Source organism: Pogona vitticeps, chromosome 6, assembly GCF_051106095.1.
Source record: "Pogona vitticeps strain Pit_001003342236 chromosome 6, PviZW2.1, whole genome shotgun sequence".
NCBI lineage: Eukaryota > Metazoa > Chordata > Lepidosauria > Squamata > Agamidae > Pogona > Pogona vitticeps.
Window position 1 is genome coordinate 83,761,115 of NC_135788.1, and position 22,074 is coordinate 83,783,188.

Below are 22,074 nucleotides of genomic sequence, written 5' to 3' on the forward strand. Positions count from 1 at the left end.
AAATAAGCAAGGAAGCACGTGAATGCTGATATCTTGGATTCTCTTTTACTAAAATAATACAGTACTGTTCATGTCTTATCTGATATAGTGGTTTTGCAAGGTATGGGTGTCTGCCTGGGATTGTAAATGTATGTATTGGTCTCTTTACTTACCCATACCATGCATACAATGTATATCCCTGCAGCATATAAGGTAATAATAAAATGCAGTAACACAAATAAGGAAATAATAAAACAAGGCTAACAAACCAACAAATGAGCCAAAAGATGTTCAGAGGTAAAGAGTTGTTTTAATATAATGAATAACCTAATGTTGAAAGTTTAGTGGATCTAGGCCAGGGGTTATCAAAGTGTACTCCTCCAGATGTTCTGGACTGCAATTCCCATCCAGCATATTCAGTGATGAAGGATGCTAGTGTTATGAGTGGCAAAGTGTGACAGAGTGTCTGTGGGTTCCAGAAAGACCAGCACCCCAGACCTGGGAAGAAGATGGAGAAATCGCAAGGGAAGATGGGATAGTGTGCTTAATACAGAGCTTCAAAAGAAGATGCAAGTTGCAGACAGAGACAGTATTTTTATGAATAAGAGACTGCTGCATGGGCAAAGGTTTGGATTTTTGCAGTTGTTGTGTCCAGACAAGAGGGAAGTGAACTGGAGTAAGAAGTCCAAATATAAGTAAAACTGGAGAAAGCAAGCTTAAGAAAGAGGAAGCAGCCTAGCTGAGGCCGAGTCTGTGGCAGATGGAACAAACTGTACACGTGAAAGGAAGCATTCCTGCATGACAACAGATCACATCTGCTCAGGAAGCCAGGGTCTGCCTCCCCGTATGCTTGTGCCAGCCCAGGTTTGAGAACCAGCCCATTAACACAACCCACAAGGAAAAGACCTATAAGAAGGATGACCCAGGAAGAAACAGGTGGGCTTCGGAACAGCGCTGGAACGACCCCCATCACCCTTTCTGAGGATTGATCACCCTCAGAGAAGGGCCTTCTGGATGAGTGAGTATCTTGTGTGAATGGGACGTATGAAAGAGAGGCCTCTTAGTACCTTTTGGTTTATATCCTATGTCTTATGTCTCATCAATAAATGTTACATGAATAGCGCTTAACCCAAAATTATTGGTGCATGGTCTTCTTGTCAGTAGTCTGGCTGGGCTCTCTCTCTCTCTCTCCTCTCATGGCCCCTCTCCTCAGGATATAAAGAACAGGAAGCCATTTGGGGCAACACTAGGAGATGCCATTCCTCCAATCTGTAAGGTCGCACTTCACCTACCCCTGATCTAGATGGTGCGCCCTACTGCCCATCTGCCAGTAGGTGAGCATTGCATCCATTCATTGTTGTATCTCAGGAGATGCCCATTAGCAAGCAGACATAGTAATGTGATATCCGGATTGCTGAGAATATGTTTCAGAGTCTTGGGTAGGAATGAGTAAATAGGCTAACTGGACTGGTCTTCCTTCTCTAGGCTGCCTCTTGTTCCAAGAAATCAGCATGGAAACCAGTATGGAAATCAGCATGATCAGCACAGCACCTGTTGCCTTGAATACTGCAGTGGAACTGAAGTGTATCAACAAAAAGCATGATACAGGGGTGTACTGGTTTCTTCAGAAAAAGGACTATACCACTCACTTCATCTTATATATCTCCATACTGTCCAAAATATCAGGCAACGCTAGAGGCTATCAGACATCCAAAAATGGTGACTATTACAAGCTAACTATTACCAGCTTTGAAGAGGAGCACCAGGGCATCTACTACTGCCTTTCCTTTCGCAATCAGGGGTTGTATTTCAGTTCGGGCCTTCAGGTCTACCTGCCAGGTAAGATCCATCATGAGATTTTCATGCGTGCTGCAAGTGGCAAACTTATGTGCCCATTGGCTGCTGGGCAGGCTGTTTTGTCTATCTTGGGGCTCATTTTTTAAAAGAATGTTAGGATATCTTTACCCCTCTTATTTTCTTGCCTTTAGCTGATTGTTATTCTTGATCGCAACAATTTTACGTTTTCTCCACTCACATGTGGCTCATGTGTTGAGCAGTCCCTCTCCAGAAAGATTAGGTTAGGAGCTTCCATGCTCAATCACCCGTCCTACGTCCACTATTAGATCAGTTTGTTTCCAACCCTGTTTGACTGTTATCATGTGCCACCAGGTCACTTTTAGCATTTTCAGGGTATGTGATGTGTTCAAGGTGTGGTTTTCCATTGCCACCCCCTGGGTCTTTCCCTGACTGAGGAGGGATTTGAACTCAGATGGTCGGAGCCCTGCTCTGACACTATATTACGTTGGCTCTCTATTCATTCCATACCAGGCAGCAAAAGCATTCCTGCCTTTCTAACAAGGAATGGCCTTTGAAACTGATCAGAAAGGACAGGTCTGTGTTGGTTTCTCTGTTTGATCCAAGAATAAGTGCTCTTATTAGGCAAGGATTTTGAAAGGCTCCTTTCTAGGTTATTGGCTTTTCTCACTCCAGATGTGGGACAGATGTGCTGGCACACTGTTTTCTTGTTCCTTATATCCTGGCCATGAATCGGAACTCCAGTGGGAAGAAGATGACTTACAAATCTTTCTTCAAGCCCTAAGGTATACGAACAGATATAAACTGGCTCCATATTTATTTTGTTCACAGAGAGAACCACCAAGCCTCCTACTGTCCCAGTCCAAGTTCCAACCCACAGCAAAGGAAAAGACATGGGATATCCGGTTCCTCCCACCACAGGTATGCTGCCTTCACCTCTTTTCACATTTTGGACCATAGCCAACTTAATACCATAGACAACATGTAAGATAATTTCATAACTATGGAAAATTCCAAGATATATTCTGAACATGTACCCCAAACAGTTTGCAGATCTGGGCATCTAGCCTGTACCCCAGAAGAAAAGAGACCAGTTGGGAAGCAAGTGAGGTGCGGTTCACAAAAGCTCATACAAAAAAAAGCTTATTAATCTAAAGGTGCAATAAGACTCTTTGTTTGTTTTGCTGGAGCATACCAGTATGGCTCTACTTCTGGAGGGTGGGCATGGAACTGAGAAGACAGAAAGTCTTAATCAGGTGTACTCTTCACACACAGGTATGAGCTCATACATGTTCTCAGAATATACCCTTATCAGGAAATTTTGAATTTTGGTAACTGCCCATCCTAGGAAATTGATCCTTGTAATTTGTTCATCCAAGACCTAATCCTTTCAATGTTGTTTTTATTGAACACACCTCCATCAACCAAGCACCGATAGCAAAGACTAATTCAAATAGTACACGGAGCACAGGATCACACAATAATCCCACAATGAATGAATGACCACAAAGAGCACTCCTCACTGACTTCCAGGCCCTTTTACAGATCCAAAATTCCCACTCCCCCAGATATTGAATGAAAACATTCTCAGGCAATGTGGCAAAAGGTATTAGAGAATAATTCAAAAGAAGCACAAAACTTCGAAGTATTTTTTTTTCTTTGCCTGCCTTTGTATTGCTAAACATGAAATTGCAGCCATGGTTTCAATCAGCAATATGCAGACAAAGAAAAAATGTTTTTAATCCAAATGAAGTGATTTGTCACACCAGCAATGATCTGGCAGATGTAAAAAATAATAATTTCACTTCCTCTGATGCTCCACATGTGATCAGGCGAAGGTTCAATTTCCGATACCAGAAACAGAGACTGGAAGGAGCTTCAAGGCTCTACTTTAGTCTATTCCAAGTGACCACACTCACTGGGAATGGACTAAACTGGAACCCTCCCACCCAGACTAAAATATAAAGGTTAAAAAAGGTGTGGGTTGGGCCAGATTCATCAGTTCCAACAATGTCCATGTGTGGATACTAGAAAAAAGAGTTGTCCACCAAATCCTCATGTTGACAATCTCTTCTGTTATAGTGAATAGAGTAATAAAGTGTTGTTGTTCTTGAATTAATCTCTCCCGAAATAGGCAAATGGGCAATAGATAAGAGGATTTAAAGCAGAAGAGTTCAGTTTGCAAGGAACAGTCTTCCAAAGATAGATCAAAGTTTTCAATCTTCCCTTGGCCCTGACCAAACAGAAACTGGAGAAATCTCATGTATCTTTAATTGAATTTAGCCATAGGCCATCACAATAAAATACAGCAAAACAAAGGGAAATAAACCTACGAAAATGAGCACAATATCAAAATTATAATTTAAATTAAATTCTAAATGCCTCTATTGTAAATCTGCCTGTATTGTAAATTTGTACAACAAAAACTTCCTCTTTGCTGATGATGCAGCCATTGTTGCCCACTCTGCTGAAGACCTCCAACAACTCATAAATCATTTTAGCAAGGCCTGCCAAGACTTTGGACTAACTATCAGCCTGAAGAAAACACAAGTCATGTGCCAGGGTGCGGACTCACCTCCCTCTATTACTATCTCCATGCAAGAACTGGAGGTTGTTCATGAATTTGTGTACCTTGGCTCAACAATCTCTGACACTCTCTCCCTAGATGTCGAGCTGGATAAACGCATTGGGAAAGCAGCTACCATGTTCTCTAGACTCACAAAGAGAGTATGGCTTAATAAGAAGTTGACGGCATACACCAAAATACAGGTCTATAGAGCCTGTGTCCTGAGCACACTCCTATACTGCAGCGAGTCCTGGACCCTTTGTGCACGGCAGGAGAGAAAGCTGAACACCTTCCATATGCGTTGTCTCCGACGCATTTTTGGTATCACCTGGCAGGACAAAGTTCCAAATAGAGTAGTCCTAGAACGAGCTGGAATTTTCAGCATGTATACAATATTGAAACAGCGCTGTCTACATTGGCTTGGGCACGTCGTGAGAATGGCTGATGGTCGGATTCCAAAAGATCTCCTGTATGGAGAATTAGTGAAGGGAAGCCGCCCCCGAAGGAGACCACAGCTGCGTTACAAGGACATCTGCAAGCGGGATCTGAAGGCTTTAGGAATGGACCTCAACAGATGGGAAACCTTGACGTCTGAGTGTTCAGCCTGGAGGCAGGCGGTGCATCATGGCCTCTCCCAATTTGAAGAGACACTTGTACAGCAGACCGAGGCAAAGAGGCAGTCCCGAAACAAGCAAAACCAGGGAGCTGGACAGGGGACAGATTGGATTTGTCTCCAGTGTGGAAGGGATTGTCACTCTCGAATTGGCCTTCTCAGCCACACAAGACACTGTTCCAAGACCTCCATACAGAGCACGATACCATAGTCTCTCGAGACTGAAGGATGCCTACACACAACAAAAACTGAAATGAGGTCTAAAAGGAATATAAGATTTTTTTTAAAGTAGGATTCAAAACAGGACTCTATTTTACACTGCAAGTATCATTTTCACAAATGAACGGCCCAACATCTTAGCTACCATAGCTCCTGGATTCATCCCTGAGCCTGGATGACCAGGTCTTGGTGGAGGCCAGGAGTATATTTGCACATGAAAACCAGTGTGCCAGCTACATCCATTTCTTGAGAGATCAGATCTGGCCTCTGTGATACGTGGTCTAGTTAAATCTCAGCTGGATTACTATAATGCGCTCTATGCAAGGCTGCCAATGGAAAGTGTCAAAAAACCTCAACATGTCCAAAATGCCATAGCCAGATTGCTGACTGCGGACGCACATGGAAGTGAAAGGAAAGTCTAATGCTACAAAGAAAAATACTGCATAGGAACCTGGAATGTAAGATCTATGAACCTTGTTAAGCTGGATGTGGTCAAACAGGAGATGGAAGCAATAAACATTGACATCCTGGGCATCAGTGAACTAAAATGGACAGGAATGATGATGATTACCATATCAGATGATTACCATATCTACTACTGTGGGTAAGAATTCCATAGAAGGAATGGAGTAGCCCTCATAGTCAACAAAAGAGTGGGAAAAGTTGTACTGGGATACAATCTCAAAAATGATACAATGATTTCAATACGAATCCAAGGCAGACCTTTCAACCTCACGGTAATCCAAGTTTATGCACCAAACACCGATGCTGAAGAGGCTGAAACTGACCAATTCTATGAAGACTTAAAACACCTTCTAGAACTGACACCAAAGAAAGATCATCTTCTCATTATAGGGGACTGGAATGCTAAAGTAGGGAGACAAGACTTAAAAGGAACAACAGGTAAGTTTGGCCTTGGAGTTCAAAATGAAGCAAGGCAAAAGCTAATAGAGTTTTGCCAAGAGAACAAGCTGGTCATCAGAAACAATCTTTTTCAACAACACAAGAGGCGACTCTACACATGGACATCCCCAGATGGGCAATACCGAAATCAGATTGATTATATTCTCTGCAGCCAAAGATGGAGAAACTCTATACAGTCAGCAAAAACAAGACCTGCAGCTGATTGTGGCTCTGATCATCAGCTTCTTATAGCAAAATTCAAGCTTAAGCTGAAGACAGTAGGAAAAACCACTGGGCTAGTCAGGTGTAATCTAAACCAAATCCCTTATGAATACACAGTGGAAGTAAAGAACAGATTTAAGGAACTAGATTTGGTGGACAGAGTGCCTGAAGAACTTTGTATGGAGGCTCATGACACTGTACAGGAGGCAGCAATAAAAACCATCCCAAAGAAAACGAAATGCAAGAATGCAAAGTGGCTGTCCAATGAGGCCTTACAAATAGCAGAGAAGAGAAGGGAATGTGACAAACCCAGACCTACTGGGATATGTCACACAGTTACACTAAGCTGCCACCAACCATTCCCTGTAAGAAGTCACACAGACCAGGGATGGATTTTTAAACAATAAAAAGAATAAGGTTTATTTACAACAACACACAGGAAAATAAAATAATCAGGTGTATAAAATATAGTAACGTGGCTTATTCTCACTCATACAAGCATACAGTTTGGTTCACACAGAACCCTTAACTTGAAGCACAGACCCTGAACCTATCAGTTCTGGCTAACCAACAGACACCTGAACCTATCAGGTTGGTACTCTGACACACAGAAGTACCCTGTCTGACACACAGACTCCCACAACAGCTTCTTCTTCCCAGCTGCTGCTTCGTCACATCCCAGTGTCTCCCAGTATCTCTTAAACTCTCCACACAGGCTTCATATATTTATACAGTACAGCCCCTCCTCCTGATGTCCCGCCTTCCACTCCCCATAGGATGGAACTTTCCCTCCAAACCCATGACAGACAGGTAACATCAGTGCTGTATGTAACACCTCCCCTCTTTATAAGTTGTTTTGTAGGGGGAAAGCTAAGGTGCTTTTCACCAAAAAACAACCTTGATAAAACACACAACAACAGTTATACATACAATATCATACTTACTTATACTTACATTCTAAGTTAAACCATAGCAATTAGGCATTTAAACATTTACCATATACATTACATCAATTTACCTTTATTCATACAAACCAAATTCAAACCCAGGTACATTTAACTTTTTGTCATCATTATATACACATAGTCCATGTTCTTTCGCCGTCTTCAATCTTCAGGTCTTCTTGATAAGGCGTCAGCAACACAGTTCACTGACCCTCTGACCACCTTCACTTCAAAGTCATAGTCCTGTAGGTTTAAAGCCCACCTCATAAGTTTGCTATTGTGGGTTTTCATTGTCTTTAACCATTGCAATGGTGAATGGTCAGTACACAGAATAAAATGTCTTCCCCAGATGTAAGGCTTGGCCTTCTGGATCGCGTAGACTATGGCCAAACACTCCTTCTCCACGGTTGCCAAATGTCTCTCACCTTTTTGAAGTTTCCTACTCAGGTAGGACACTGGATGTTGGTCACCATTCTCATCCTCCTGGCACAGAACTGCTCCTACGCCGCTGTTAGACGCATCGGTGTAGATGATGAACTCCCGGTCGAAGTCTGGAGCCCGCAGGACTGGATAGTTGATGAGCGCCTGCTTCAACCTCTGGAACGCCTCCTCACAGTCGCTGGTCCACGGGATGCGGTCATCAGCCGTCTTCCTCGTCAGATCGGTCAGCGGAGCCGCAATCTCGCTAAACCTCGGGATGAACTTTCTGTAGTAGCCCACCAACCCAAGAAATGATTTGACCTTTTTCTTGGTGTTGGGTCTAGGCCAGTCACGAACAGCTTCTATTTTGGCCTCCAGGGGTTTTATCATTCCTCCCCCTACCATGTGACCCAAGTATTTTATTTCTGGGCTACCCAGCTGACACTTGCTGGCCTTTACTGTTAGCCCTGCTGCACTTAACCTCTGCAGCACTAACTCCAGGTGTATCAGGTGATCTTCCCAGGTATTACTGAAGATCCCTATGTCGTCAATGTAGGCCACTGTAAAGTCACTGAGCCCTGCTAAGGTCTGGTCCATCAGCCTTTGGAATGTGGCTAGTGCATTTCTGAGACCAAAGCTCAGGACTCGAAACTCATAGAGACCAAAAGGGCTGCAAAAGGCAGTCTTTTCTTGATCCCTGGGATCAATTCTTAATTGCCAATATCCCTTTACCAGGTCCAATGATGAGATGAACTGACAACCCCCTATGGTTTCAATCAGGTTGTCTAGCCTGGGCATTGGGTAGGCATCAGGAGTGGTTACACGGTTTAATTTCCTGTAATCGACACAAAACCTAATGCTCCCATCAGGCTTGTCCACAAGGACTATCGGAGAGGACCAAGGACTAGAAGAGGGGACGATTATGTTCTCCCTCAGCATTTCGTCCAGCTCCTTCCGCACCTTGTCCCTATAGGGTCCCGTTACTCGGTATGGGGATACTGCCTGCGGGGGTGCATCCCCTGTGTGGATCCGATGCATCACTCCCTTCACTATCCCCGGCTTGTTGGAAAACACCTGTTGATATTTACTAAGCAGCATTTTTAGTTCTTGCTGCTGGTCTTGGGTGAGTGCAGGACTGATCTTTACCTCCTCTGGGTTGTATTTTACTTCCCCTCTACCCTCCCAGAAGGGTAATTCCGCTTCCTCACTCTCAGCTGCTTTTATCGCGAATAAAACCCTCTGTTCCCCTCTGTAGTAGGGTTTTAGGGCATTCACATGAACCACCCTCCTTGCTTGGTTCTCCTCCTGCTCTATTAGGTAGTTCAGGTCTGACATCTTGGAAATGACCCTATATGGTCCTGCCCATTTGAGCTGCAGTTTATTCTCTCTGCAGGGCCTAAGCCAAAGCACTTCCTCCCCTGGGTCAAAGTGCCTCTCTCTAGCTTTGTGGTCATACCATGTTTTCTGTCTGACCTTCTGAGCTTGCAGGTTTTCTGCTGCCAGCTCTAGATTTCTCCTTAGGTCATTCATCAAGGTGTCTATGTATGTCACAACGTCTTGTGGGTCATCCTGGGTGATCTGCTCCCAATTTTGTTTGATCAAATCAAGGGGCCCTTTCACCCCTAAGTGTGCAGCAAACATGTCAGAGTGACCCCTTTGTAAGATCATGGGGCGATACTTTTCAGGTACCACCAGCTGACTTCTGATCCCATCTCCCCCTTTTGAGATATTCCTCAGGGTTTCTCTATATAAAATCCCCTTTTTCTCCAGAAATCTCACTGGGGTTTCCGGTGTTTGCTGGGCGTCAGTCACCTGTTCAAAACACTTTTGGAGAGTGGCGTCTGCCTTTTGCTCCTGTCCAAATCTGCTGTCTGTGGTTAAGGTTTCCACCACAGCTTCTGAACTCCCCTCTGCTTCCGTCTCTGGCTCATCATTACCCCCCTGAACTGTCCCCGTGGTGGCTTGTGAGCGTGTAATCACTAGCACCCGTTTCACATGTTCAGCCAGGTCATTTCCCACGAGCACGGCTGCTGGCAGAGTCGATGAAATCGCTAGCCGCCAATCTCCCCTCCAGCCTTGAAAGTTGACAGGTACCTCTGCTACTGGCAGAGAGATTACCTGCCCCTCAATCCCTGCCACCTTCATGCTCTCATTTGGGATTATAAACTCCCTAGGAATAATATCTGGATGGCACAGGGTTACCTGGGAACAAGTGTCCCGCAGCCCCCTATACTGACGGTCAAGTATTCCTACGTCCACCCCTGCTGTCTCAAACAACTGAGAATCTGTTTTCACCAGCAAGCAGCGCTTTACTTCCACAAGAGGACCATTTTCCTCAGCCTGATCAGCAGAGGTAGCTGTTCCAGACTGAGTAGCCATGGCAACAGGCTCCCTCAGTGACACTGAGCCTTGCTCTTTCTGGACACAGAACACAGCTTTTGGCTTGGTCCCACTAGAATTCTGAGGCACCATTCCTTTTAGCTGCTTTAATTTCTCACACTCTGAGATTAGATGACCCTTTCCCTGACAGAAATAACATTTTCTGGTGTATTTTGATTCTCTCTCATCTTGTTTTGGTTTTCCCTCCAAAATCTGAGGTCTTAGTTTCATGTCTGAGGGCTTCCCTTCACCATGGGCCCCTCCCCCTTGCTGGCTTTTCCCTGGTCCCTGAGAGTACTTGCTGTAGGTTTCTTTGGGTTTACCTACAGATTTCCCCTCACCCAAGGGCTTTCTTATTTGGGAAATAAAATCTGCGATCTCTGCGGCTGCTGCCACAGATTTCGGTTTCCTTTCCCTCACCTGGAATTTTAATTCCCCATGCAGGACTGAATAGAACTGTTCCAGTGCTATCAAGTCTTTAAGCTGCTCATAGGTCTCTGTCCCCTCCTGAGATAGCCATTTCTCAAGCAGCCTCACCAATTGGGCTCCCACTTGGGTAAAAGTTTGTTCTGGTTTCTTGGTGAGGGACCTGAATCTTTGTCTCAGCTGCTCTGCATTTATCCCATGTCTGGCAAACACCAGTTTTTTAAACTCTGCAAAATCTTTCATCAGTTCCTCAGGCATCTCGGCATAAACCTCAGCCAGGCTACCACTGATTAAAGACCGCATGATGGTCATCTTCTCAGTTTCCCTCACTGAGAAGTCCACAAACGCTCTTTCCACTAAGGAAAAGAACACCTCAGGACAATCTCCCTTGTGGTACACAGGGAATTTCTTCAGGTCAGCCTTAGACAATTGGCCTCCCTCAGAATCCCCATTATTATTATTGTTCTGGTTCATCAGTTCCAGTTTTCTTAATTCAAACGCCATTTTCTCTCTCTCCAATGCCAATTCAAATTGTCTCTGTCTCTCTCTTTCCCTTTCTATTTCCCTCATCCTCAGTTCATGCTGTTGGGCTATGAGCATTTTCCTAAGTTCTGGGTTCTGCTCTCCTGTGCTGTCACCTTGCACTGAGCCAAATTCATCCTCAGAACCTTGGTCAATTTGGGGGTCTTTCACTTCACTCATTTCGGCCATCTGGCTTCGAGTCAAGGGCATAATCCCCCCTCAGAACAGGCTGCTTTAAAAGTCAAGCCTCAAAATAAAACAACCACTTTTTTTCTTCTTGCCTCAGAACCAGCCTTCTCTAGGCTGCTGTTCTTCAGCACTCACTTGCAACAGTAGCGAGTTAGTCTACCCCCCTCTGCTGGGCCTCTCAGCTGGCAGGCTAAATCACTGTTACTACGCAGTTTTGCCTCAGCTTTTTCCCGCCAAAACTAGGCTGCCTCAGAGCACCTTAATCTAAGTCTCCCCAGTTGGCACGTTCTTCTACTAGCGCACCTCCCCGTGAGGTACACCTAGAAGATTACCTACGCGCCTCAGACTGTCCCTGACTAGACCCCCCTTGCTCTGGGCACACTTGCCAAGGCTTTGCTGGACCACTGGACAACTGGACCAGTCGTATCCCACACGCTGGACACCAATCAATGTGACAAACCCAGACCTACTGGGATATGTCACACAGTTACACTAAGCTGCCACCAACCATTCCCTGTAAGAAGTCACACAGACCAGGGATGGATTTTTAAACAATAAAAAGAATAAGGTTTATTTACAACAACACACAGGAAAATAAAATAATCAGGTGTATAAAATATAGTAACGTGGCTTATTCTCACTCATACAAGCATACAGTTTGGTTCACACAGAACCCTTAACTTGAAGCACAGACCCTGAACCTATCAGTTCTGGCTAACCAACAGACACCTGAACCTATCAGGTTGGTACTCTGACACACAGAAGTACCCTGTCTGACACACAGACTCCCACAACAGCTTCTTCTTCCCAGCTGCTGCTTCGTCACATCCCAGTGTCTCCCAGTATCTCTTAAACTCTCCACACAGGCTTCATATATTTATACAGTACAGCCCCTCCTCCTGATGTCCCGCCTTCCACTCCCCATAGGATGGAACTTTCCCTCCAAACCCATGACAGACAGGTAACATCAGTGCTGTATGTAACAGGGAAACAAAATGCAAAGGAGATAGGGAAAGTTACAGAAAATTGAATGCAGACTTCCAAAGAATAGCAAGGACAGACATCTTGGAGAGACTTAAGTATCCCAAGCCAGAATTATTATTATTATTATTATTATTATTATTATTATTATTATTATTATTATTATTATTATTATTATTATTATTATTATTATTATTATTATTATTATTATTATTATTATTATTATTATTATTATTATTATTATTATTATTATTATTATTATTCACATAAGGCAGGCACTTTTCCATTTGGCACTTTCCAGACATGTTTTCTTTTTCTTATGTGACTCATGCGATCCACTACTGCCAATCCTGAATGCTCCACTGTGCAGGACAAGCTTCAAGCCTGTCACAAGCCTCTGCACCCAGTGGCAGATGTGGTCTCTCACACATATCCCCCCCCCGCCCCTTCGAAAGAAAAACCTGTGTTAGGATGTTACACAAGCCCACACAGGCACTGAGGTCTATGAACAATGGACTTCACACAACACCTAACTAATGAATGCAACCCACAAGCAAGAATGTGGCGACAGTCCCTATCTTAGACAGCTTGAAAAATGAATTGGTCACTTTTGTGGATTAAAAATTACCCATGACTATTAACCACAATAAAGAAAAGAAACCTCCTTAGGCCAAACCAGTCTATCTTTCTGCACTGGTGGATTACAGGCAAGGGTTGTGGCTTAGGCTCAAAATTACTTGGGTTCAAAAAGTGTGCAGTATAGATGGCCATCATCAGAGAAGAGCATTCAGTGCCCAAAGATTGCCATAGGATGAGCTTTTCCCACCTGATTGTCACACCGCCCACTATTTGGAAAGTAACTTTTTTTGGTTTGGGATTGGACATTGGTTTTGCAAGTCGGATGGGTCAGTCTGCCAACATCTCATATCTGAAACAGTTTTTCATTACATGCCATCTGTAACATGTAGGTTGATCCTTAATCCTCTTTTTGTGGATATTTCAAAGACATGTAACAGGTTACTGTTGAAAATGCTGGAACTGGTGGGCCTTGATATGATTCAGAAAGGCTTATTATGTGACAATAATCCCCCAGCCATCACAGCCTACAGCCATCCCGCTGGGGAATCCTAAGAGTTGCAGTCCATAAAAGTAACTTCTCTAAGTTCTGTGATTTTCTGTGCAAACCTAGACTCTATGTAGGCAAAAGTCTCTATTTATTCTGGGTGCCATCCATGTGTTTATATCTCTGTATGTGAACAAACAGTGCAGAACATGCATGGGCTAGAGCAGAGCTCAGAGCGTTACAGCTGAAAATAAACGGTGTTAATCATTATAAATAGGGAAAGTAATTCATCTCTCTTTCCATTTATATCTGGGAACATTTAATTCATTGAATTACATCACAAATTCATTAATATTTTTTTTAAAAAATCAACAGTAGAGTTTACAGAGAATAGCAAGTAGGATTCGCCATTGATACACGCAGTCAGACCTGCTTTCCAGCAGCACATTTATTATTGGTTGCAAAATACTCTAGAATTTCATTCCCCAGTCTGGCTTTTCTCTGGGTGGACTACAAATCCCATAATACAACTGTTAGCTGATTATGGAGGTCCCAGCATACATGAAAGTCATTCGGCTGGAGCAGGATATGTTCCTTAACACAGGCTCTCATCTCTCTACCAACAGAAAATAAGACATCAATGCACTTTGAACAAGATTTATTATACACAGAGTGTAACTAATTTGGTGTTGACACATTTCCAAGCTCGGCACTTAGCACAGAATTGCGCTGGCTGTTATTTCAAAATCATTTTCTGTATGTTCTATGTTTACAGAGATATTTGAAAGTACTGAGTTCCCTTGCGAGGTCTACATTTGGGCTCCCTTAGCTGGTGGCTGTTTTCTTCTGCTGATACTCCTTTTGATCACCTTATCAGTGTGCTGTGGTAAGAGAATTTCCTCTAAACTGTATCTGATAGCTGGGATAAGGTAGGAGGGAAGTAACATAAAACTGGATATATATTTAGCAACAACAGACTGTGTGTATATATATTTAGTAATTAAAACCTGTGTTACCTCAGGATGATACTGAGCACAAGCGTGGGGTTTGGAAAGTTGCTTTTAAAAAGTACAGTGGTGCCTTGCTTAATGATTGCTTCGTACAACAAAAAATTCACTTAATGATGGCTTTTTCGGAGCGATCTTGCACTTCACTTAACGATTTTCCCTATGGGCGATTTTCGCTTAACGATTTCAGGACCATGCTTCATTTAACAATGACAGTTTTAGGTCCCCTTGTTTCGCTTAACTTTTTTTTACAGCCCTGTTTTTGCTATTTTTAAAATATTCTAAAATGTTTAAAAAATGTTTAAAATGCTTGGAATCGTTAGTGCACCTAATAAAACCTTCGTTAACTTAATTTGGCTTTGTTCTGAGTCTTTTTGAATTTTTTGTGAATTTTTCCCCCATTGAAATAGGCTTCAATGCATTTCAATGGGTTTCGCTTAACGTTTTTTCCTATGGGGATTTTCGCTTAAGGATGGTAATCTGTTCCAATTGGAATGGATTATCTGGTTTTAAATGCATCTCTATGGAAAATGGTGTTTCGCTTAACGATGTTTTCACATAGCGATTTTTTTGAACCAATTAAAATCGTTAAGCGAGGCACCACTGTAATTACTTCTTGTTATTGTTCCAAGCTCTCAAGCAATGTGTGGCTTTATGGATACAATTAAAAAAAATGTTTTTAAACTTCCCAGTTTGTAAAAGAAAAAAAAAAGCAACAAACACATAACTTTTAGTTACTTCAGAAAATAACAAGCTAAATGATACAAGCTACCAGACTCCGATACAAAATACACTCTCCTGCTCCTGTTGTCTCACCAGAACAAAAAGGGGTAAAATTATCACTTGCTAAGTTACAATTGCAATGCAATTGTATTATACCTTAATTATACCTTTCATAATGAAAAAGAGAATCAACTATCAACAATGTTGTACAGTATTTGTAATTATTTACTTTCAAGCTCTGGCTATGGATACCTATTTACAGAGCAAGCCTGTATTTGTATGTGTGTGTGAGTCCTCTAGGAAAAACTTTTAATCAGTTTTTAAATTGTGCTATATGTCAGTCGAGGGGGCTATGTGGGCTTTTAAAACTCTTGCATCTGAGACTGGCTGCCTCTCACAGCCACTCTCTGAACAAAAAACATGCTTCCCAGCCAATAAAATGTGCATTTAAGTGTACATCATATAAACAGATATTTTTTAAAATTGATTTCAATCATGTTAAATCTGACATAGACCCAGGAGGATTTCAAAGTGTCACTAAGCCAAGGGTCAAGCACTTATTTTCACAATTGGAGATACTCCCACTTCATCCATTTTCTTCAGTGTTCTCTTCCCACCCACCCAAACCGCAAGCATTCCAAAGCATGCTTAGTAGTCCCTGTACTAGTTTATATTTCTCCTCTTGGGTTTTTTCCCCTTCTAATATCCTTCCGCAAACCTTGATGTTCCAGCACATCTGCAGATATGTTCCTGTTGTAAATGGATCACTTCGAAAATTGTGTCAGTATGAAGATATTTTACAGCACAGGCCACAGATTAGTGTGGAAGAAGCAGACTGTCATAGGGAAGAAAGGAATTGCAATACCTTTATCCCAAAAACCATATTGAAGCCTATTTTGCAGAATACATTTATTTTCCTTCTAAAGGATTGGAAACAAAGCACCGAAAACAATGCCATAGATAACATATTACTGAGCAGATGGCTACTCTTTTATTTAAAAAGGAGCAAAATGCAACTGGGGGAGTGCATGTGGCCCCCAGTATCTGCAATTATGTCCCCTAGCACCCCAGTAGCCACCCCTCAATTTATAATTTCTTTGGTTTCTTGTACCCTCCAGGTGACTTCTGGTCTTCACGCAAGGAAAGGCCTCTTTAGAGTATTTTTTAAATATTGGGCATTTTTTATTATTATTATTATTATTATTATTATTATTATTATTATTATTATTATTATTATTATTATTATTATTATTATTATTATTATTATTATTATTATTATTATTATTATTATTAGGTCAGGAGGAGTGTTGGACAATGGCACTCTTTTGATGGACCCGGGACAACAGATATGATCCATCTAGGCTTTGGGAAGCTGCCCGCCATAATGTATATTAGCATGTGCCAATTGTATGTAGGCTAATTGTCTGGGATGCAATAAATTGTTCCATTCAATGGAATATATTACTGATTGTCCAGTTCAGGGAGACCTAAAATAATAGCCCAGGACTTTCCATATCAATAGGGATCTGGTGGAGAGTTAAGGTAACCATATTAAAACAAAACAGAAACACTCTTGCATGTTTTAAGAGTTGTATAGAAGAGGGAATTTCAGCAAGTACATCTTGCATGACAACTTCTCATATGGTTTACAAACCTGTGGAGAATCACCTGCAGCCAGATTCCAAGCCTGTGGCCATTGTACTCAAAATAGCATGTGTCTTTGTATGAGCAAACTCGCCTGCTTTCTGAAAGTAGACCTCCCGCAGCTTCCTTCCTTGACTGCCAATGCCCAAACAAAAATAAAGGATTGCTCATATGTACAAAAGTCTATGAACTCAGGTAGATGAGGAAGGTGCAAATAACAGCAAAGCGTTTTATTTTGTACCAACAATATAATCGTAATTTTTTCCCTCTCAATGACAAATTAATTGAAGACCCCAGAAGGCGGCGAAGACGATGCAAATGTAAAAGGTAAGTCAGGCTGCGTTAAACCCTGTTGACTATTATGGGATTTATGTAAATATTTAATTCCCCATGCGGTGCATTTTGTTCAATGGCAAATTTTAGAGCAGATGTGTACATTTTTTTCTATAAGAGCAATCAAGAGATGTTTGGGGCAGTAAATTTAAGAGTACTTTGAAACACTGAGTAATGTATTTCTATACTGTAATCTGCATCACAATATGACATTCTTTTCTGGTTAGATGACCTGAGTGCTCAGATGAGAAAATAGGAACAAACTACTTGTTAGATAAGGTTCTTCATATGTATTATTGGACAGATGGCTACCCGTTTAATTTGTTTTCGGTAAGCATATTTAGATCTGACCTAGATAAATTGTACCTTTAATTGCTTTTTTATTGCTGTCTGAGCAAAATTTAGCTCTTGTTAGTTTGGTCTAAATGGATCATATGACTGCAATAAACAGTAACATTCTAGAAACTCGATTCTACAAATGACAGGCCATCCTGATCCTTTAATTTATTATAGCATCTCTATTTAAAATTATTTTGGGATACTGGCATAATGTCAGTCTCTCTCTCTATATATATATATATCTTTCTCTCTCTATATATATATATATATCTTTCTCTCTCTCTCTCTCTCTCTCTCTCTGTGTGTGTGTGTGTGTGTGTGTGTGTGTGTGTGTGTGTGATGTGTTATTGAGTTAGAACCAACTTATAGAAAACTTAATAGGGTTTTCAAGGTGAATGAAATAATTAAAAAGTAGTTTTACCAATTCCACTTACCTGGTGAGTTTTCATGGTGAAGCAGGGATTTGAATCCTGTTGTCCAGAGTCCTAATTCGTCACTCTATTCACTACACCACTCTGGGAATCCCATAATGTTAGTAGAGTTGAGATAATATATATTAGAATATTGATTAATACAATATATGCCTGTTTGTACATATTAATTATGTACATGTTTGTACAGGAAATCTTGGCACCAAACTACATGTGATTTTAATTGCAGTTTTGCATCTAATGTGCAGGCTTAAAAAAAAAGCACATTGTACAAGAGGTTGTTAATTGACGTGATTGGAACAGCCAAAAGGAAGAAATAAAATGTGTTCCTCCTTCACTCACCCACCTCCTTCTCTGTTGAAATTGGTGGTTGCATTTGGGGTTGCTTTACCTACATTTAGATGAGATGGCTGAACATTTTCCCTTTACTTTTTGTGTGCTTTTTAAAAGGCGTTATTAAAGCTCAGAGCAGCCGGAAGGCTTTCCACAGACTGCCAGTTGTATTTTCTGGGTCAAAATGCTCACAGGAATCCTACTCGGTCTATTTTGCACAGCTAAAAGTAACTTTTAAAAAACAAAGGGGGAAAAAAGAGTAAACCACTGCAATAAAGTAACCGCCAAAGCAAGACAATACAACCAGCGGTTGGGATGGATACCCATGGCAGAAAGAGCCAGACGCCCAGACTAACAAGCAGCTTCCCTTCAAAGAGAACATGTTTATGAGACAGTGCATCCTTTAGCACCATAAGAGAATTTGGGATTGCTTCCCTGACCCCCCCCCACACACACACACACACACACTGATGCTCCATGTCAGCTGAACAATTCTGGGAGCTGCAGTCAAGAAGCCTGGGGCAGGACCTCTGCTGCTGACCCAATTACATAGATAGGAATATAGAGGATGAGACAGTAGATATGGATGCACACTTTGTTGTACATCTGTCTATAGACTGACTGAATTTTCAAGCAGGTACCTCTTATGTCCCTTGACATTAATATCCTTAATTTGTTCCCCATAATCAATCATTCACAATGCCTCAGACGAAGTTTCTACTGCCACTTTTCTACAGTATGATAATTCTTGTGGAACTAGATTTGGCAGAGTATGATACTTCAGGCTAGCACAATACTAGAATGTAAAGGAATGTAATGTAAAGGAAAAAATATTCAATGAACCTGAAAAATATATAATGTTTCCTGAATATTGTATTCTCAAATGCTTTCACAGCCAGGATATGATGGTTGCTGTAGATTTTCCGGGCTGTTTGGCCATGTTCTAGAGGTTTTTCTTCCTAACGTTTTGCCAGTCTCTGTGGCTGGCATCTTCAGAGGACAGGAGTCAGAACTCAGAGCACAGACAGAGTTCTGGCTCCTGTCCTCTGAAGATGCCAGCCACAGAAACTGGCAAAACATTAGGAAGAAAAACCTCCAGAACACAGCCAAACAGCCTAGAAAACCTACAACAACCATTTCCTGAATATTACTTATCTTAAAAAACTGGAATATTTTAATGACGTAAGTCATCATCTCAATGATCATTATACAAGCACATTAAACATTACTCATAGAGGTGATTCCAGTTCTCAAAAGCGATGTCAGCAGATCACAAGTTCGAGCAGGTTCTGTCAGTTCGATGAAGCTTAAGCATGGCGCCAGAAGTGCATGGTTTGTCTGTCATCCAAGGACTAGCCTAACCAAACATGGGGAAACTCATCGCTGTAAGGATGGCCACCAAATGACAAACTGAACATAACAACGCTGCATGGAGCAGTTATGATTAATCTCAGTGGAAGGACCACCTGTAACTGTGAAATCACAGCTCATCCAGATATTCAAGATACTAACATAAATTAATAGATGCTTTAATTTGGTAAGAATTTGACTTTTCAGGTACACAGGCTAACTGTTAGTGTTCATAAAGTTATGCCTCCTCCAAAATAGAACTTATGCCCGAGCAGGCACTCCCTGGAAACAAACACTCCTCTTGTTACCAAATTTGCACACTGCTTCATGCCAATAATATGCAATATATTTAGCCCCCTTCTTTCTTTTTCTCTTTAGGCCTATGAATGGAACCAACGGAGTCCACCCACTGCCACGCAAGGGCATGTAACAGGCCTGGAACCTTCCAACTAGCTCTCCCAATGCACCCTGGCTATGTTCCAGCTTCCCTTCCTATCAAGAAGGAGACTTCATAGTGCTTGTAGTGGTTTTATATTCAAATACTAAGGGAATGAGTGCCTTCAGTTTCCAATGTTCCCAAATAACATTGTAGAACAATTTTCTCTACCCATTACCATATTCTCCTAATTTACCCTGAGAACACTGCTAATTTGGCAGAACACTGCTAATACACACTAGCATATTAGGAAAATAATCCCAACAATTTATTTTTATAAGAAGTCAGGATGTTTAATAGCTAAATCTGCAAGTCAAATACATTTAGCAACATGCACTATCTCGAAAGGCAGCTACACGGGATGGGAAGTAGTTTTCCAATATTGTATGTCCTTTGTCTTTCATTCACAGCGGTATCTCAGTTTATGAACACCTCGGTTAATTTAATTTTCGGTTTACGACTGAAAATCCATTGAAAATAATGCCTCGATTTACGATTATTATTTTTTTGCAATATGAAGCAAGTTCCCCAGGATGCATTGTGCCTGGGAGATTTATAGTGCCACCCCCTTGCATGCATTCCTATGGGAAACCGTGTTTCGGTTTGTGAATTTTTCACATTACAAAACGTCCCGGAGAACACAATAATTTCATAAATCGAGGTATGCCTGTACATATATTTGCATACTTCAATTACATGTTTTACAGCTGTCCTCAGTCCTACTAGTTTCTAGAAGCCAATAGGTGGGAGGGAGCTGAGCTCTGTAGAACTCAGATGTGTTTGTGCATGTGTGTGTCCACGCACATTTATCTTTACCGTACACTGAATGTTGAAACTGCACTCTGAACTTTTTCCAAAAGCCTAGGTATGATCCAAAATGGAGATAGTGGTTAACCACCTATAGAAATGAGAGAACAAGAGCTTTTTCTGGTTAACAGTTCAGATCAAGAAATCAATCAAACCTTATTTTAGCCCTTATTTTTGCCATCTATGCTATATAGCAACAATAGTGGCTCTGTTTAGTTAAGGGGAGTAACTTTTCAGCTTTCTATTATTGTCAAAACTGAGAATTATATTCATCCTAAAAATGAAGTGTATTTTCTTACAGATACAATGAATAATATAGTGGATGATGGTTGAGTTTCAAAAGTTTGAACGAAAGGACAAGCTGGCACCGTGTATTTGCAACCACGCAGGTGCCAGCGTCTGGCACAAAATGCATCTTAATTTCCCTCCTCTTGGAAATGTTGATTATCTAAAAAATTCCAAGGATTTGCAGTGCTTCAGCTTTATTCTTTGGATGGATTAATAAAATGTAATTATGAATTCCTAGAGAATGATATGCTAAAGTATCCTTTTTAAACTCGTCATTCACCTTTACCATTTCCCTTTCCTTATTGTTTTTGTGTTAAAGTTTATATAGCAAGACTCAGTGAGTGCCATCATTTCTGTAGCATAGTCAAACATGTGTATTTTATGTTTCAATTCATTCTAACAGGTTTCTGTGCTTGATGTATATTATTTTTTTAAAAATAAAATAAAGGCAATTTATCAAGAATTAGCTTTTTCTGATCTTTATTTGTTATTCTATGTTTATCGGGATCATATTCATTTTCCAGTATTTTGCTAACAGGATTTTGACAGTTGTCAGATATAAAAAAGGATACTTGAACATGTTGCAGTATATAAATGTAATGTTTGAAATCCTGTTTGAATAACTTATGCCATATAAGGATGATAACATTGCCAGTTAGGATGATTTTTTGGAAGTTAAATACAGTATTTCCTACTTCTATCCTGAGGCATCTAGAGCCCTGGTCACATGACAGAAACGTTTTCTAATTCTTTTGATTCTTTCCTTACCTCTGTTGTACTGAATCGTTGTCGGATGGTTTATATCCTGGGATGTACGTCCCAAGAACTTTTAGCGGTACTGCTTTATTTCCTCCTATTTGAATCAGTATGGCCAGCTACACTATGGTATTGGTTTATTTCCTCTCTTGCTACAAGGGGCAATTTAGCCTGTTGATTTATGTATATATATATATCAAAATTTTATATATGATTGCTGGGTCATGAAGGTTTGTCTGAATCATGTCTCTGGAACACAAGCAGATCTTGGCTTCTCATAGCAGACTATGTATAATTACTAGCTCGGTCTTGAGATATCCACCAGCACAGGCCCACCATTAATTTTGCAGATTGATTCACCACCATGAAAAAGAAGGGGTGCATTC

General features: G+C 41.3%; 1 protein-coding gene across 1 annotated transcript; it reads left to right on the forward strand.

Annotated features, from left to right (window-relative positions):
* The first annotated feature begins 903 nt into the window (after nt 1-903).
* Nucleotides 904-21,395, forward strand: CD8A (CD8 subunit alpha). Its single transcript, XM_078377720.1, has 6 exons — nt 904-997; nt 1,465-1,818; nt 2,626-2,715; nt 14,017-14,127; nt 16,906-16,942; nt 19,780-21,395. The coding sequence occupies exons 1-6, from the start codon at nt 994-996 to the stop codon at nt 19,829-19,831; spliced, it is 648 nt and encodes a 215-aa protein (XP_078233846.1). The 5' UTR covers nt 904-993; the 3' UTR covers nt 19,832-21,395.
* Nucleotides 21,396-22,074: the final 679 nt, after the last annotated feature.

What these genes read in the sequence shown, in the direction of transcription:
- CD8A (XM_078377720.1), top strand. An exon ending in TCCGGTTCCTCCCACCACAG is followed by an intron (nt 2,716 to 14,016) that starts GTATGCTGCCTT and finishes CTATGTTTACAG; the next exon opens with AGATATTTGAAAGTACTGAG. An exon ending in AGACGATGCAAATGTAAAAG is followed by an intron (nt 16,943 to 19,779) that starts GTAAGTCAGGCT and finishes TTTTCTCTTTAG; the next exon opens with GCCTATGAATGGAACCAACG.